General features: G+C 42.7%; 1 protein-coding gene across 1 annotated transcript in view; it reads right to left on the reverse strand.

Moving 5' to 3' along the window:
- Positions 1-6,375: 6,375 nt before the first annotated feature.
- Positions 6,376-18,628, reverse strand: part of cmtm4 (CKLF-like MARVEL transmembrane domain containing 4) — an 87,249-nt gene continuing 74,996 nt past the window's right edge. The window contains exon 4 of the mRNA XM_034192320.1: positions 6,376-7,115. Coding sequence (XP_034048211.1) covers positions 6,951-7,115 — 165 coding nt within the window. The 3' untranslated portion in view covers positions 6,376-6,950. The remainder of the gene's footprint in view (positions 7,116-18,628) is intronic.

Here is an 18,628-nt window from a genome sequence, read left to right on the forward strand (position 1 = left end):
TTCCAATTAGTTATATTTGTGTCCGCAAATCCTTGTGATTTTAATATGCTAACGCTGTGTTTGATCATATTGTCTTGTTTCTGCAGAAATGTTCCCATAGATATTGGTTACGAAACATGTCAACATAACAATATGTTAAACCTTTTTTTTTTTATTTTTTTTTTTAGGTATGTGGGGGAAAAAAAAAAAAAAAAATCACGAACTAAAGTCCCATTTTTCACTTTCACAGATACGCATCCTGGAAGCTCACATTCTTTAAATGAGACAAACCAGAAACTGACAGTGTTGTTTCCCTGCTACAGCCAGCAAAAGATGAAATGGGCAGTTGCTCCTGGCAACATATTTTCATGAATGTGGTTCATCAGAAAAGCATTTCATTAAGAAAAGAAAAACAAAAACAAAAAAAAAAACACCAAAGCAGTGGCACCTGCCTTTGTGGCACTCTGCCTTACGTTAGGTAAAGTTTTCCTAAAAGGAGACTTGGAAACTGTCAAGTTTTGTCTGTAAACTTTTCTGGAAACTGTTTTCTGGAAACTGTTTACAAACAAAGAGAACACAAAACTAAACGCAGTGACATTGAATTAATTGAAAACAATTTGATTAGACAGGACACTGTTCTGAACGCTGTTTGCAGGTTAAAGGTTCCAAGTCTTAGCCCTGTTAACAAAGCAACATGTTTTCCCAGTTCAACGTTTCCAACACGTTTTGTCAAGAAATCCTTCAGAGATGATGAACAAATAAAACAGATTATATGAAGCATGTGTGACAAAGCAAAATACAAAGGAGCAGCTCAGAATGATAAAGACCAACAGTCACTTTTTGGATCATGGAATTAAAATGAGCAGAAACAAGCACTCGCTAATCAACACATGTTCTACACTTTGGGAACTTTAACTTTCAGTATTTCATGATGATTGCAATACAAATAAATACTTGGTCAAAATGGCAGAATGCACTATTGCTGCTTAATTTATCCAAATTTTTTTCTTGAGCAGACCCCTATTGGTCACTGCTCTGCACAATGACAGTCAGTTCCTACACTGTGACACGTAAAAAAAAAAAAAAAAAAAAAAAAAGTAGAATGTTGGTAAGATTGTTTCTCACTAAAAAGCTAAACCCTCCATCAGTCAATGTTACTGTATGGCAATCTCAAATGTAACATTTATTTAGCTTGAAGAAACAGTGGAAAAATGTACAACCAGTCATTTTCGTGTTTTAGCGAAAAACAGATTTGGAAGCAAACTCACGTGTTCTGCTCTACTAGTAGGTCAGCTCTGCATGATGTACACATGAGTGTATCAATGAAACACAAACATCCAATTACGTCTTGTTGAAGACGTTGAACTGTAATTATTTTCCTTCATGTGTGCAACCACTGTATGAAGTGTCACTGAAATCCACCAAACAGTTTCGGAGGTGGTGCCCTGACAAGACTTGATGGACAAATAGACAAATGTAGTGTCTCCTATAATTCCCCCCCGGTTGTTATCTGCAGGGTTATAAAAATACAATTTGCATAGATGTCACATCACTGGCAACTAGTCTCCAAAACATATAACTAAAGTGATATGTTTGGGAACGGTAAGGACCCCTTCACACATAGTACGAATAAGTACAAATCAGGGCAAATCACAGCGGAACAGCTTGTATGAGCAAACCACAAAAACGTCGAGCCAACGGACATACGTGACTGAACCCCCTGCAACTGTGTCATGTGAGCAGGAACACTGTGCGAGCAGCTGGGACGTGGTGCACCACATCGCACCACCGCCGCTGATGTGAAGAAGAATAAAATAAAAACCAGCTGTATAATTAGTGAATATCACTGGGTTGATATAAATAATAAATAAAAGGGGGCACAATACAGAACCCCGTGGTTAAATAACCCTGGTTAATTAAAAAATAAATGCCACTCATGGGATTCGAACCTGCAATTTACAAAAACTCTGATTACCAGACAAACTTTACCACTGCACTGAAATTACTGTCTTATAACAGGAGCGTGAAATGGCTAAAATCAACAAGCAGACAAAACATATTTTTTTTAAAAAGAGAAAAAGCATGTGATAACTGACCAAACGGTATTTGTTATGGCATATTTTTGCTGATACGTGACTGAAAGTGGCATATTTGTTGCACTGTTGGCTTGTCATATAGTTCTGCGCTGCTCACAGGACACGTGCTGGGCCGAGTCCGCACACGTGTCCTGTCAAATAGACGTGACATCCAGATTGCCTGCTGCATGTCCACATGAACTGATAGTCCGTTTCTCCAGTTTGTCACAAAAGTGATACATGTTTTTATGTATTTCCACACGAGGACAGCAAGCACACACACTCACATGTCCTTCAAAACATGGTAAGTGTTCTGCAGCTGTGACGTCCAGGACCAGAGATGTCTCAACAGCTGTTGGCAGCCATTCATGCCCCCTGTGTGTCAGTGTACAGACCAAGGTGTCACTCTGATCAGATGAGAGGTGCCTCGCCTGCGGGGGGGGGGGAACCACACGCACGCATTGGGTTGCGGGGGAGAGGGGGGCGTGTGCAAAACACACGCACACATGTTGTAGGGGTAGCTGACACTGCTGGCACGCCACATGCGTACTTGGCAACTTCACAGTCATGGGGGCACTTAGACAAATTTCACCTGGCTCGAGAGGGTTCGATGGGCTCTCACAGTGCACACTCTGTCTTTAAGCTGCTGGTGTGCACAAATAGTTGTAGCAACAGGTGTACGAGGCGATGGCAGCAGCTACGACTTTAAACGTATTGCATACGATTCCTGCTTCATGCGCAATTTGACCACATTCGTACTATGTGTGAAGGGGCCCCAAAAAATGTTTTGCTTCCTTTGCTGCATACCGCTGGCTGTACTTTATTGTAAAACCCCCTTAAGATAACTTTGTGATGTAATATCTTTAATACGTCTTAATATATCATTGTAACTTAGTATTTTCAAAGAGGTGATCATCATAGCCAACAATTTGTTTCTGTGACCGTTCTTTCAGTCAGTTATTCAGTCATTTAGCCATGCAAACAACTATATTAATATGTCCAATTTAAAATTCACAAACTGTAAAGCCGCGTTCACAGTGGGCGCAATCAGACGCTACAAATTTGCGTGGGTCGCCAGGTGATGGACGCGCCTCCTTCGCCCGGTGTGTCGCTCTGCTTGGGTGGACTTTCGCTGCGAAAATTCGCCCCGGTGCGTCATCAAATAGGAGGAGCTTCCATTCCGCTTGCCGGCTCTGGTTGTCAGTCAAGCTAACATGACGGACCTTGATCACACAGAGCGAGTTGCTGTGGAAAGCTCCCAATACAGAGAGTATCATTATTTGCTGTGTCTGGGTGACGGCCGCTTTCAGCGGTCCTTCCACCTCTGTGGGACCCAGTTTGAGGATCAACTGTCCCGTTCGCGCGTGCACATGTAAACAATAAAAAAAAAAAAAAAGAAACTCCGCTGCTTGCTGCAGCTGGCTCTTCCCCCAAAAAAACTCTGTCATAATTGTGTTTAGAAACCAGTCACCATTTGTTTTATTATACATCTGTGTAGTTAATTAATAAAATATTCTCTACAGAAGATTCGCTCGCGCGCGCACATGAATAAAAAGGAAAAGGAAAAAGCTCTGCTCCCGCTGCTGCAAGTAGGGCTGCTGCTCGCTCCAAAAACTCTGTCATAATTGTGTTTAGAAACCAGTCACCATTTGTTTTATTATACATCTGTGTAGTTAATAAGTAAAATAATCTCCAGGACGATTCGCGTGTGCGAGCGCGCACGTAAAATAAAAATAAAAAGAAACTCCGCTCCCCGCTGCTGTGGTGCTGCTGTTCGCTCCAAAAACTCTCATGATTGTGAAATAAAGGACAAAAGAGACATAAGTCCTGCTCACAGGCTGCTACCAGAGACAGGACATGTTCACATCTTCAGTCAAACTCCAGACATCTCCACGTCACTACATATTCAGTCTCTGATTGGTCATCGCGGCGCGACGAGACGAAAAAGTTCAGATTTTTGAATTTGGGGAGGAGGGCAACGCGACGCAATATCGCGCCACAAACGCACAAAACACTCAAAATCGCTTCACTTGCATCGCTTCACTCACGTCCATCGCGTTGCGCTGCGCGCTTTGGCGCCAAAACGCGTCCTTACATAGGGATTACATGGCAACCTGTGGCTGGAGTCGCTCGCGTCGCGCCCGGTGTGAACGCGGCATAAGGCTACTATCTAACAACTGATGAATGGAACGATTTTTGGATTCTCCAACTTTGTTGGTGAAAATCAAGCCCGTATGTCAGGAAGCAGTGAATTTCTGCTGCACGTGAGGAAGAACTGCCTTTTCTGACTGCTGCTGCAGCTGTCCTGCTGCAGAAGAGGAAGAATAAGAAAAAGGTACACTGTTAAGTCAGAGAGTGGTTGCCAACCAAGAAGAACTTGAGTGGCACGTTATGAACTTAAGTGGCACTTAAAACTGTTTTACACTTTTGCGGAAAAATAAATTCAATAAGAAATTTTGAACATGTTCAACATTTACTGTTTACGACGCTAAACACTGTTTGCTAACAGTTTTGTAACCTTTTCCGAACCCTCATAAAACCCCAAATTCACTATGTTCGTCAGCATTCGCTGCTCTGTGAGATACAGGCTTAAATAAATGTGAACAAAATTTTTATCAGACCTCCTCAATATTATTAATTTTTGTAAATATTTATTTTGTTCATTGTGGGTGCTACAATAGTTACAGCTGTGCAGTAGAGGAAAGTCAATCACCTCTGTTACTTTTTCCGCCATTCATTAGCTTTGTTTTTGTGTGCGATTCCAGATCGAAGACCCACTAATAAAGCATTTTATTTACTTATTCTCTCTGACAGCTCTCTCAATTTGAAATTTGGTTTAAGTGTCCTCCTTCTGTGCACAGGTTCGTTGTGAGAGCAACAGATGCAGAGAGATTTTATATGCAAATGATTATTTGAAGGTGTGTCTACAACCTACATGGGGATGGACCAGTTGTCTGTCTGGGTGATTGTCATCCAGGCAGTTCTGTTGTGCTGGTGAATGTTCCCAGACTTGACTTGATCCTGACCTACATCCATTCATTCATGAGTAAAGATGGGAGTGGATCGCAGGCTCATGCAAGTATGTGCACTTTCACAATAAAGCACCGGTCACAACCCACCATGCGTTTTTTTCGCCGTACGTTTTCTGCAGATGCCACGGCCACTACGTTTTTGTGAAAACATACGGAGGCAGTAGCAAGAGGAGGGAGGGAGTATGTTCAACGCACGTCTCTAGGAGTGTAACGATAAAGAGAGTTGACAATAAAGCAGTGTGTGTGTGTGTGTGTGTGTGTGTGTTGGGGGGGGGGGGGGGGGGGGGTCGGTTTTTCTTTTGATATGTGTGTTATGAGCGGGACCGGAGCGGCAGGTGTTTTTCGGCGTCGGCGATGCATGAGCATGTCCAGCCTGCAGCGGTCAGTTGTACGAGTGTTTACTTGCCTCGAAAAGTTACAGCTAGTTATCAGCTTAACTTAATTCTAATTTATATATGTGTATCACAATCTTCAAGATCTGATACCTACAATTTAATTACACAGTATGTGGTGAGTAGCTTACTGCCTCCGTACGGATTTGGTTAATTCAATAGTAATTGAATGAAAATGTGCTGCTTTGAATCTGTACTGAGGCAGTACTCACAACGTGCGTCATCTGTACTGCTGGTGAATCCACAGCCTGACCGCAGTGAAAGTTCTGCATGCACTAAAACCTCTACGGCGTGTCTGCATGTGTCTGCATGCTCCTAAATTCGTACTGAGGCAGTACTTACGATGTACGGATCTCCAAATTTAGCCCAAGTTTTTGCAAGTAGACTGCACGCACGTGCAAGTACGGCGGGTTGTGACCATGGCTTAACTGAGATTTATGAAGGAGAACCATGTGTACACGCAAGCTTTGTAACTCTGGTGAAAAGAACACAGTCACAGTTCTACCTTTCATGTCAGTCATGATTTTATGTCGTTTTTTTACCATTTTAAAATGTGGTCTCAGTTTGGAAAATAGTTTCTCGTAATGCTTTTTAACTGCATACTTTCGTTTAAAACATCAAAATACCCTTGAAGATCATCATCAATGAGTCTGGGGTCAAAGTCTAACGTACCCTACTGACTATTCGTGTGCTGCCGGACTTTACTGCAGTTAAAAATGTCACCGTAGCTGGAAGCAAAGAACTAAACACGTGCTAAAAATCACACATTATTGGCATAAAATTAGTCAGACAAAAGGAGAAGCCAACTCTATGTCATCACAGACAACATAAATTCCAGGATTGTAGTCAAAGGTAGATGTTAACATTATAAAGTCATGGTGTCATTTGAACAGAATCCTGATTGGAGAGTATGTGCCTAATTTAATGACATCCTTGGAACCATAATCGCATTTGTCAACACAGACTTGACCAACAGCAGCCTGATCATCATAATCATACAAAATCTTCTGAGTTATCTTCATTCACAGTAAAGCTACGTCTTTCCATAAACTCAACACCTACATCAGACTTGTAGTGATGTCAGTTTACCCTGGGCTGTCTGTGGAGGTTATTCTTCACACGGCTTCCTTCAAGTTATGACGTCAGTTTACCCTGGGCTGTCTGTGGAGGTTGTTCTTCACACGGCTTCCTTCAAGTTATTTGAAACGCTTCAGGAAATTCTTCAGATTGAGTCCCATCTGAGCTCTTTTACTTGGAGCCTTCATGTGTGGCTGGAGCCAGGATGTCAAGTTAACAAAGCCAAACGCATCACAAAGGCAGTGCAATTCCAAGAGTTGTGGTAAGAATTCAAAGCAATATCAGATGAGCCGTTGTGCTCAAAGTTTAAATGGAATGCTGGCTCAAAGGTGGCGTTCCTCGTGCTCAGCTGCCAGGAGTGAGACCTTCCATTAGTCTGTCTGACCTGCCAGCTTTCAAGCAAGCTCAGGACGTGCCTCTATTTCTCCACGAGATGCCGTACGTGCTCGCATGTACTCGCTGGTCTGAGCTGCCCCCTGGTTCCCGTTGCCACGCCGCCACCGCCGTACTGCAAGGAAGGTGTTGAGGGCGTACACACACGTCACCAGGAAGCCAAAGATCTGCAAAGAAGTGAAAATGGAAAGCAGAATAAGTATATTAGCTGTTAAATGTGGCCATCTACCAAACGTATTAAATGGTTTCATAAAGTGTCAATGTTAGGAAACGCTGCATGTTTCTGCTCAAAACTAGCACAACAGTGTTTCCATACTTGGTCCAAAAACAATGTCTGGCTCCTCTGTGGGACTCCAGAGTCAAATAAATGTTAATGACACCCGATCACATGTACTGCATTTATATGTGGGTCTATTATCAACCATCTGTTAAACTAGTAAAAGTACCTTATGTACTTAATCATTTTGTGTGTTTGTTTTGTGTCATGTCATTTTTATTTTCGTTTGGTGTGCCTATTTAATATAACAGGTGATGTTTTCAAAATGCTGAACAGTTTGAGGATCTCACACTTTAAATGATTAATTCTCATCATATTGCTCTGCTGCTGTGAGGGCTGTGCAGAGCAGACTATGTGAGCGCTTTATATGCTGACACTGACAGGGTTACAACATTTTGGCCACGTGGCCTGTTTGAAACTCATCAAACTCAACTCGTGGGGTGCCTTATGTGAGGTGCTCAGAAATGCAGACGTTAAACCTAAGGGCCCCTTCACACATAACACGACTGAAGCCGACTAGCACATGAAGGAGGAATTGCATGCCATTTGTGAAAAATCTGAGCCACCTGTAATGTCTCGTACACCTGTTGCTACAGTTATTCGCGCACAACAGCGGCCAAAAGACAGAGTGTGCCCCGTGAGACCCCATTCGATCCCTCTCGCGGCAGGTGTAGGCCAAATTCCAGGTGACACTCATGAACATCCAACACCACTTGCTTGACAGAAAATGTGTGGCCATTCATGCTGTCAACATGAAAATAGTGCGCAGACAACCACTTTCGAGCTGGATGTGAAATTTGTGTAAGTGCTCCCACGACTGTGGAGGCATAAAACATGGCGTGTCAGAGTGTCAGCTCCCCCCTCAACACATGTGCCGTGCGTGTGTTGCAGCCCGCCCCCCCCGAACAACACAAGGTGTGCGTATGTTTCGCTCCCTCCCATCCGCAACACGTGGCATGTCGGGGGGGGTGGAAACGCACTTGCATGAACTGCAGACATGTATGTACAGTTGGGGACTGGCCAGCCACATCTGAACACACACCGCACGGCGAGCTGATCACCAACCAGAGGCCAGAGACTCACTGACAGCCACAAATGACGGCTCAGTGCCAACGATGTGTCACATTAAAAACACAGAGACCATTGCCAGGACAGGTATATTAATAAGTACTACAATAACTACATGTAGCCTGGAGGAAAATCAAAGTTAGGAAGGAAGGAGATGTGTGTATCTTCTCCTGCCTGATGTAAATTTTATATTTGCATTAAGGTAAGATGTTGCACTGGGTTAATGGTGTTTCTGCTATCAGCAATAATGTCTGATTGGAAGATTTGGATCAGGAGAGTCCTTAAATGAATTGCATGCATACCAGCTGGTGGGTTTTGATTGGATGGTTTGAATCATGTGGTGCAGAGTGATTGGGTGAGTGTATGAGTGAGGTGAGGTTTCAGTGCTTGGCACCGACTGAAGAACGGGATGCGGAAGTGGACGAGGTGCGCTTCAACAAGGGAGGCTCCGTCGAGGAGAGAACTCTTTCACTCTCACTCGGGAGACTGAGCTTATCCCGGACATGAACTCAGTAGCAGTAAGTAAGTAAGCTTTATTTATATAGCACTTTTCACAGACCAAGGTCACAAAGTGCTTCACACGATATAAATAGACAATAAAAACAACACATACAAATATAGAACAATAAAACAAATTGACACTAAATGCCAGTTTAAAAAAATGTGTCTTTAGTTGCTGTCTAAAAACATCCACAGAATCCAGTGAGCGAAGAGAACAGGGAAGCTCATTCCAGAGGTGAGGTGCCACAGCTTTAAAAGATCTGTCCCCTCGAGTTTTAAAACAAGTTCGGGGAACCATCAGCAGGTTCTGATTGGAAGACCTCAAACTCCTGCTGGAAACATAAGGCTGGATCAGGTCCTTAATGTATTCCGGTGCCTGCCCATGTAGAGCTCTAAAGGTCAGCACGAGGATTTTGTAATTTATCCTGTAAAAAACAGGGAGCCAATGTAAAGACTTGAGGACAGGAGTAATATGCATTCTCCTGTGGGCGCGGGTAAGAAGTTGTGCAGCAGAATTTTGCACTACCTGCAGGCGGGCCAGCTCTTTCTTACTGAGGCATGTAAAGAGACTGCTACAATAATCAAGTCGTGAAGAAACAAATGCATGCACAATCATCTCTAGCTCATTAAAAGCCACCATTTTGCGTAATTTGGAAATGTTTCGAATTTGGAAAAAACAGTTCTTAACGAGCTGCCTGGTGTGATGTTCCAAAGACATCCCTCCATCCAAAATGACACCCAGGTTACGCAGGCTGCCTTTAACAGAGCTGCTCAGATTACCAAGGTGATTCTTAATGACAGACATAGCACTATCTGGAGCTACAATCAATGTCTCAGTCTTATTAGAATTCAACTGCAGGCTGTTTTCAGTAAGCCATTCTGTAATTTTAGTGAGACAACTAATGAGAGAACAAATTTTCTGTGCTTCAGTTGTCTTAAAAGAACAGTACAGCTGCAAGTCATCGGCATACAAATGGTAGGACACATCGCAGAACTGCTGGATCAGCTTACCAAGAGGAAGGATATACAGCAGGAACAAAATCGGACCCAGGACTGAGCCCTGCGGGACACCCCACAAAAGATCAGCAGATTCAGACATCACATTGTTCACAGAAACACTAAAAGTTCTACCAACCAAGTAAGAGCTAAACCACTCTAATACAGGACCTGACATGCCAACCGTATCCCGCAATCTATTAATCAAAATGCCATGGTCAACGGTATCAAATGCAGATGACAGATCCAATAAAACCAGCACAGAACATTTACCACTATCAGCGGCCATCATAATGTCACTAGCCACCTTCAACAGGGCAGTTTCAGTGGAATGAAACTTACAGTACCCGGACTGAAATGTGTCATAGATGTTGTTAGTCTGCAAAAATGATTTAAGTTGGACACAGACCACCTTTTCCAAGACTTTAGCCAAAAAGGGGGTCTTTGATATTGGCCTAAAGTTCTTCAGTTCCATAGAGTCCAATCCTGCTTTCTTTAGCCGTGGTTCCACAACAGCATGTTTAAAAGAACAAGGAAACACACCAGTCGACAAAGACATACTGAAAATTTTAACAATACAAGGCCCAATAGAGTCAAAAACATTCATAAACAATCTAAAAGGAACTACATCCAAAATACCAGAGGTTGGTTTCATTATGTTGATGACAGATAGAATGTCCTCAATTGTAACAAGCTTAAAAGAGGTCCAGCATTGAGTGGGAGGTCCCAAATACCAGGAATCACAACAAGAGGGCAATGAGAGCAGCAAACTATCTTTTATGACTCTGTCAATGAAGAAATTAAGGAACTCATCACAGGAAGAACAGGAGTTACAGCAGCAGCAGGTGACACAATAGAGCTGATTGTGTCAAAGAGCACTTTGGGATTTCTCTTATTTGAGGCAATCAGCCGATCAATCATCAATCAATCAACTTTTTTTATATATAGCGCCAAATCACAACAAACAGTTGCCCCAAGGCGCTTTATATTGTAAGGCAAGGCCATACAATAATTATGAAAAACCCCAACGGTCAAAACGACCCCCTGTGAGCAAGCACTTGGTTACAGTGGGAAGGAAAAACTCCCTTTTAACAGGAAGAAACCTCCAGCAGAACCAGGCTCAGGGAGGGGCAGTCTTCTGCTGAGACTGGTTGGGGCTGAGGGAGAGAACCAGGAAAAAGACATGCTGTGGAGGGGGGCAGAGATCGATCACTAATGATTAAATGCAGAGTGATGCATACAGAGCAAAAAGAGAAAGAAACAGTGCATCATGGGAACCCCCCCACAGTCTACGTCTAAAGCAGCATAACCAAGGGATAGTCCAGGGTCACCCGATCCAGCCCTAACTATAAGCCTTAGCGAAAAGGAAAGTTTTAAGCCTAATCTTAAAAGTAGAGAGGGTATCTGTCTCCCTGATCTGAATTGGGAGCTGGTTCCACAGGAGAGGAGCCTGAAAGCTGAAGGCTCTGCCTCCCATTCTACTCTTACAAACCCTAGGAACTACAAGTAAGCCTGCAGTCTGAGAGCGAAGCGCTCTAATGGGGTAATATGGTACTACGAGGTCCCTAAGATAAGATGGGACCTGATTATTCAAAACCTTATAAGTAAGAAGAAGAATTTTAAATTCTATTCTAGAATTAACAGGAAGCCAATGAAGAGAGGCCAACACGGCTGAGATATGCTCTCTCCTGCTAGTCCCCGTCAGTACTCTAGCTGCAGCATTTTGAATTAACTGAAGGCTTTTTAGGGAACTTTTAGGACAACCTGATAATAATGAATTACAATAGTCCAGCCTAGAGGAAATAAATGCATGAATTAGTTTTTCAGCATCACTCTGAGACAAGACCTTTCTGATTTTAGAGATATTGCGTAAATGCAAAAAGGCAGTCCTACATATTTGTTTAATATGCGCTTTGAATGACATATCCTGATCAAAATGACTCCAAGATTTCTCACAGTATTACTAGAGGTCAGGGTAATGCCATCCAGAGTAAGGATCTGGTTAGACACCATGTTTCTAAGATTTGTGGGGCCAAGTACAATAACTTCAGTTTTATCTGAGTTTAAAAGCAGGAAATTAGAGGTCATCCATGTCTTTATGTCTGTAAGACAATCCTGCAGTTTAGCTAATTGGTGTGTGTCCTCTGGCTTCATGGATAGATAAGCTGGGTATCATCTGCGTAACAATGAAAATTTAAGCAATACCGTCTAATAATACTGCCTAAGGGAAGCATGTATAAAGTGAATAAAATTGGTCCTAGCACAGAACCTTGTGGAACTCCATAATTAACTTTAGTCTGTGAAGAAGATTCCCCATTTACATGAACAAATTGTAATCTATTAGACAAATATAATTCAAACCACCACAGCGCAGTGCCTTTAATACCTATGGCATGCTCTAATCTCTGTAATAAAATTTTATGGTCAACAGTATCAAAAGCAGCACTGAGGTCTAACAGAACAAGCACAGAGATGAGTCCACTGTCTGAGGCCATAAGAAGATCATTTGTAACCTTCACTAATGCTGTTTCTGTACTATGATGAATTCTAAAACCTGACTGAAACTCTTCAAATAGACCATTCCTCTGCAGATGATCAGTTAGCTGTTTTACAACTACCCTTTCAAGAATTTTTGAGAGAAAAGGAAGGTTGGAGATTGGCCTATAATTAGCTAAGATAGCTGGGTCAAGTGATGGCTTTTTAAGTAATGGTTTAATTACTGCCACCTTAAAAGCCTGTGGTACATAGCCAACTAACAAAGATAGATTGATCATATTTAAGATTGAAGCATTAAATAATGGTAGGGCTTCCTTGAGCAGCCTGGTAGGAATGGGGTCTAATAAACATGTTGATGGTTTGGATGAAGTAACTAATGAAAATAACTCAGACAGAACAATCGGAGAGAAAGAGTCTAACCAAATACCGGCATCACTGAGAGCAGCCAAAGATAACGATACATCTTTGGGATGGTTATGAGTAATTTTTTCTCTAATAGTCAAAATTTTGTTAGCAAAGAAAGTCATGAAGTCATTACTAGTTAAAGTTAATGGAATACTCAGCTCAATAGAGCTCTGACTCTTTGTCAGCCTGGCTACAGTGCTGAAAAGAAACCTGGGGTTGTTCTTATTTTCTTCAATTAGTGATGAGTAGAAAGATGTCCTAGCTTTACGGAGGGCTTTTTTTATAGAGCAACAAACTCTTTTTCCAGGCTAAGTGAAGATCTTCTAAATTAGTGAGACGCCATTTCCTCTCCAACTTACGGGTTATCTGCTTTAAGCTACGAGTTTGTGAGTTATACCACGGAGTCAGACACTTCTGATTTAAAGCTCTCTTTTTCAGAGGAGCTACAGCATCCAAAGTTGTCTTCAATGAGGATGTAAAACTATTGACGAGATACTCTAACTCCCTTACAGAGTTTAGGTAGCTACTCTGCTCTGTGTTGGTATATGACATTAGAGAACATAAAGAAGGAATCATATCCTTAAACCTAGTTACAGCGCTTTCTGAAAGACTTCTAGTGTAATGAAACTTATTCCCCACTGCAGGGTAGTCCATCAGGGTAAATGTAAATGTTATTAAGAAATGATCAGACAGAAGGGAGTTTTCAGGGAATACTGTTAAGTCTTCTATTTCCATACCATAAGTCAGAACAAGATCTAAGATATGATTAAAGTGGTGGGTGGACTCATTTACTTTTTGAGCAAAGCCAATAGAGTCTAATAATAGATGAAATGCAGTGTTGAGGCTGTCATTCTCAGCATCTGTGTGGATGTTAAAATCGCCCACTATAATTATCTTATCTGAGCTAAGCACTAAGTCAGACAAAAGGTCTGAAAATTCACAGAGAAACTCACAGTAACGACCAGGTGGACGATAGATAATAACAAATAAAACTGGTTTTTGGGACTTCCAATTTGGATGGACAAGACTAAGAGACAAGCTTTCAAATGAATTAAAGCTCTGTCTAGGTTTTTGATAGCCGATAAAAATAGCTTTCCCTGGCCTCCTCTAACATCTTATTTAAGGAGAATATTAGATCTCTTAAATGTAGCCTGTGGACCTCCAATTTTGTTGATTTTCATAAACGTTCAATCTGGCGACAATCTCCTTTGATTCATAATCACATCATTGATCCAAGGACAGAATCGGCCATTGGAAACCTTATTAGCTTTAAGTGGCGCTATCTGATCCAAAATAATAGCACAATGGCTGTTAAAACAGTGCATAAAGCCATCAATTTCAGTAAATTCACTAAAAAGTAAAGGGTCAAATTTATCACAGAACTGCATAGCGACTGCGTCTGTGATAATCCTCCTCTCCACCCTAGTAAGTACTGATCTAGGCTCAGGTGGGGCCATCAGATCAAAGAAAACACAGCAATGGTCACTCAGAAAAACATCCTCCACACACACATTGGCAATATGCAACCCCAATGCAAAAACTAAATCCAAGGTGTGACCTTTAGTGTGGGTGGGGCCTGACACGTACTGCTTAAAATTAAAAGCCTCAACCATTGATATAAGTTCCCTAGCTGGGCTGGAAGTGTCATCATCAATGTGTAAATTAAAATCACCAATCAAAACCTTTTCCAGACGAATTATAGATGTTAAAAAAAAAAAAAAAAAAAAAAAAAAAAAAAAATCAGTAAAATCCTTAAGAAAAGTCCCAGCATGACCTGGAGGGCGATAAATCAATATGCAATAAAAATTTATTCGAGGAACCAACTTCCATCATAAACGCCTCAAAAGAGGGGGCGTGTTCTGCGCTCGTGAGTCTGCATGTGTACCTGTCCCGGTACACCGCAGCCAGTCCTCCATCAGGGCGGCAGGGGCGGGGCTTCCCAACAGCCAAGCAACCCACAGGACAGAGCTCATTTAAATGAATGAACTCATTTTCCCTCTGCCTCGTTTCTGTGAGGTAAAGAAAATCCAGGTTTTTCCTGACGAAAAGCTCATTAATAGAGAGCGCTTTATTTGCTATGGAGCGGGAATTCAGTAGTCCAATCCGACTCAGCGTTAACGAATCCGTCGAGCCGACGGGGCGCAGCGGGATTGCCTGCAGACATCTCCCACGATCACGTGACGCCCAGCTGTACCAGCAGGACTGACGTTGCTCTGTGGATGTACACACAGAGAGCCAAGATGAACCAGAAGTCCAGGCACATCCATCAGGAATCCAGGAACGTACAGGCCGAACCTCGTTATGCAGATGGGTGGTGGGATGTGTAAACAGGGCAGCACAGCCAGCCATATCCTGCAGGAGGAGGACCTGGCGCAGCCATCTACACCTCCGATGTATACGGGCCGCCTCCCATACTTCACGCCTGACCCGAACCTAGACGCCTGCTCTGTAGCCTCTTCTCCTCCTTTTAGGATTACCTGGACATCGCAACAACATCAGGTATTCCTGGGAGGAAGGAGGGCAGACGAACGGGGGAGGAAAAGTTTGTTTGTAGCGATCCCAGTCATTAAAGAGGCATTCCATTGACTCTTTAATTTTGAAAAGAGAGCCGCGGTCGTAAGTCCTTACAGCACAAACACAACCGCTGCCTGTCAAAGCTAATATAACAGCACACACGATCAGATCCAAAACAAAAATTTGACGCAGCAACAGACGAGCAGCAGCCAAAACAAACAGGCGCCATCTTGTCACCTTGTCGACCAAATTGCAGACAAATATCGCAGTGGCCGCCACACTGTTGGTGGGCGAACAGACGGAGGAGACGGAGGAGACGCTGAGCCACCGCGGTTGAGAGCAGGTAGAAGCACCGGACGGTGAGCCAGGAGAGCTTGACTACCTTGAACGGGGAGACGGACGCATTCAGAGCGGCTGGCAGCGCAGGTGTACCTAGAGCTGCGGAGACGGCCCAAGATGGGTGGAGGAGAGATACGGCACATTCCAAGACATCAACCAGGTAGCCTGTTTCCATGCGCTGGCCGTGGCTGTGTTTCTACCATCTACACAGGGCCAGAAATGTTTCAACGCAGTCAAAGCGGTGGATTCTGTACGGCAGGTTGGGGACTGGCCTGGGTGGCAAGTTATTTTGGTTTTCATCAGTTCCTCTCGCCTGGACAGCGTAAGTACGAGACTGGAATGTGTGAATGTGCATGTGCCCGGGTTGTGGTGCTTTCAAGGGGAGTCTGAAAAGTGGGGATGTTATTTTTAGAGTTGGGAATTAGTTATGTGGGTTTGTTTTTATTGGGGTGATGTGTTTGCGCTTTAGCAAACCTGGGATCATTTGTGGGATTTGATAATGTGTGTCATTTTTGTGTTACGAAAATAAATAAAGGAATTTATATGTTGGCAACAAACGTTTCCTCTCTAAATCAAAATCCACTTACCAGGACAGCATTCCATACCACATGTTGGGAAGGGCCTAACACCCTTAATTGGAGATTGGACCCAAAGCACCCTCCCATTCTGAAGAATGAGTAGTATAGAGTGGTGGTAAGGGTACTACATAAAAAACAAATAACTTAACAACTATATAACAAATAACTTTAAAAATGATCCCATAACACAGAAACAGAGAGTGACACTGTGTGTGCGCTGAACGGACAGGGGGCGTGTCCGCTGACAGCAGCAGTTGTTGAGATCTCTGGTTCTGGACATCACTGCTGGGGAACATGTGCCGTGTGTTGATGGACATGGCCTCACAACTGTCCACTGTGGCGCGTGTGTGTCTGCTTGCTGTCATATCACTGTTGCAACGGGCTGCAGCGAGCTAGCACAGCGGGCGATCTGAATGTCACATCACTCACGTGAGCTCTGTTCCACATGATGCGGTGTCTGTCCTGCAGCACACTGCCCACAGGACACGCTGGGCCAGCAGATGTGGACATGTTAAGAGCACACTGCTTCATTCATGTCATGTCATGACTGTACGCCTGTGACCATGGCTCATCTACAGAGGAACAGACGGTTCATACTTGTATTGTCCGCTCGATAAGAGGGATTCAATAAAATGTGTTTTGGAAGTTATCCAGATCCGGGTTCTGGATCAAGATTCTGGATCAAGACATCACTTTATATAGGATTTGAAGGAATATGTCAAAACTACTTCATTGATTCTCACCAAATTTGCACCACAGATTGATAGAGAATCAACCCTGTTAATTTGCGCATGCGTAACCCTGCCCTGCCCTGCCTTCCCAGCGCAGGGCAGACCAATTTAAGGGGGGGGGGCGTTCAGTCTGTGACACCGGGGCTACCTTAAATGATGTGCCATCCATACATAAAAATTCATGAAGAAGGCGTGGTCGATACTGGATGATACCAGTCACCCCTTGTGCCCAGAGTTCAAACTGCTTCTGTCTGGCCATACATTTGTGTCCAAGGGATGTAAAACCTATAAATACAAGAACTCTTTTATACCCACTGTCACCAGTTTTTTTTTTTAAACACTACCACATGAGTGTTTTTAACTATTGTGGCGTGTTGTTTTTAATGTATCATGTTTTTTTATGTTGTATTATTGTGTCCACTGTCTGGCGATTTTCATGTCGTATTTAAGTCTATGTATGTATGAATGTGTTCTCTCTGCTGGCTGCACAACAAACTGCTCCATTTGGGATAATAAAGACACCTTAACATTATTTATGAAATCGTAACATAGTACTGCAAAGCTTAATCATTGATGAAACAAAACAAAGCATTTCGTGGAAAAATACAGGCTGTAAATCCACTGCAGGGCCACGGAGAGACTGACAAACACATTCACACTCACCTAACTTACATGTCTTTGGAAGTGGGAGCACCTGGAGGGAAACCACGCAGACACGGGGAGAACATGCAAACTTCACACACAGAAAGGGCCAGATGGGAAGCAATCCCACAACCTTCTTGCTGTGAGGTGACCATGCAAACCATAAAGCCACAGTGCCACCCCAGGTATATTAAAAAAATAAAATAAAACCTAAAGATGAGGATCACTCAGTTTCAGCATCACACGCTTCACTGCCGCGAGCTGCATGCATGCAAAGATTTCCTAAGATAAATGCTATAAAAATATAAAAAAAATGTGTAACAGCCCAATGGTGTCCAAACATTTTCAAGACGATGTCTACCAGGACTAAGCAAAATTTAGAATTGTAATTCTGTATCCTGTTTGATACCTCAGTTGAAAATGCAACTCAAATTCAAGAAGTGAATTAAAATTCAAGAATGGTTTTCAATTCATTTGTGAATTTTTCATAGCCCAGCTGTCAATACAGTTCAGCTATAATTATAATTACATGGTAATTATTATGTTTCTTGCTTTGAATCAGTGAAGATGGACATGAAATGTCAGATTTTATTTGGCTACTCTGTTGTTCAACATTTATCCTGTAAGACATCCACGAGACTTCACTTGGCTGCACAACATCAACTGTACCAGCAGGTGTCACACTTTTGCTCAATGAAAGAAGCTTGTGTGTAATACAGTGGCTCAAATGGATTCAAGGTTGTGTGAAGCCTTGTTTTACCATAACTACATATAACTCTGCAATGACAAATGCAAACATTTAACACTATGTTCAACTGTTGAACATAGTACACTGACCCAAACTTCCAATAAATTCCATGCAAATATAAAACTGAATCAGTGTAAAAATAACAAAAAGCTGTCATAAACCTTTCTAGCATTATGAACTATTTATAATAGGTGGACAATTTAGTTGCACATGTCAAAGTATGGATCTGGATCATCAAAACCAAAGCCTTGTGGGGCCACCTCTGGTATCACAAAAAGCTTGAATTTGTGATGCAAAGAGGTGATCAGTTGTTGGGTTTTGGCTGTTTGATGATCTTCCAGTGTCCTCAGAGTGCCTGAGACAATTCTTACACCTTGGACGGTTC

The sequence above is a fragment of the Thalassophryne amazonica genome, chromosome 2, assembly GCF_902500255.1.
Source record: "Thalassophryne amazonica chromosome 2, fThaAma1.1, whole genome shotgun sequence".
Classification (NCBI taxonomy): Eukaryota; Metazoa; Chordata; class Actinopteri; order Batrachoidiformes; family Batrachoididae; genus Thalassophryne; species Thalassophryne amazonica.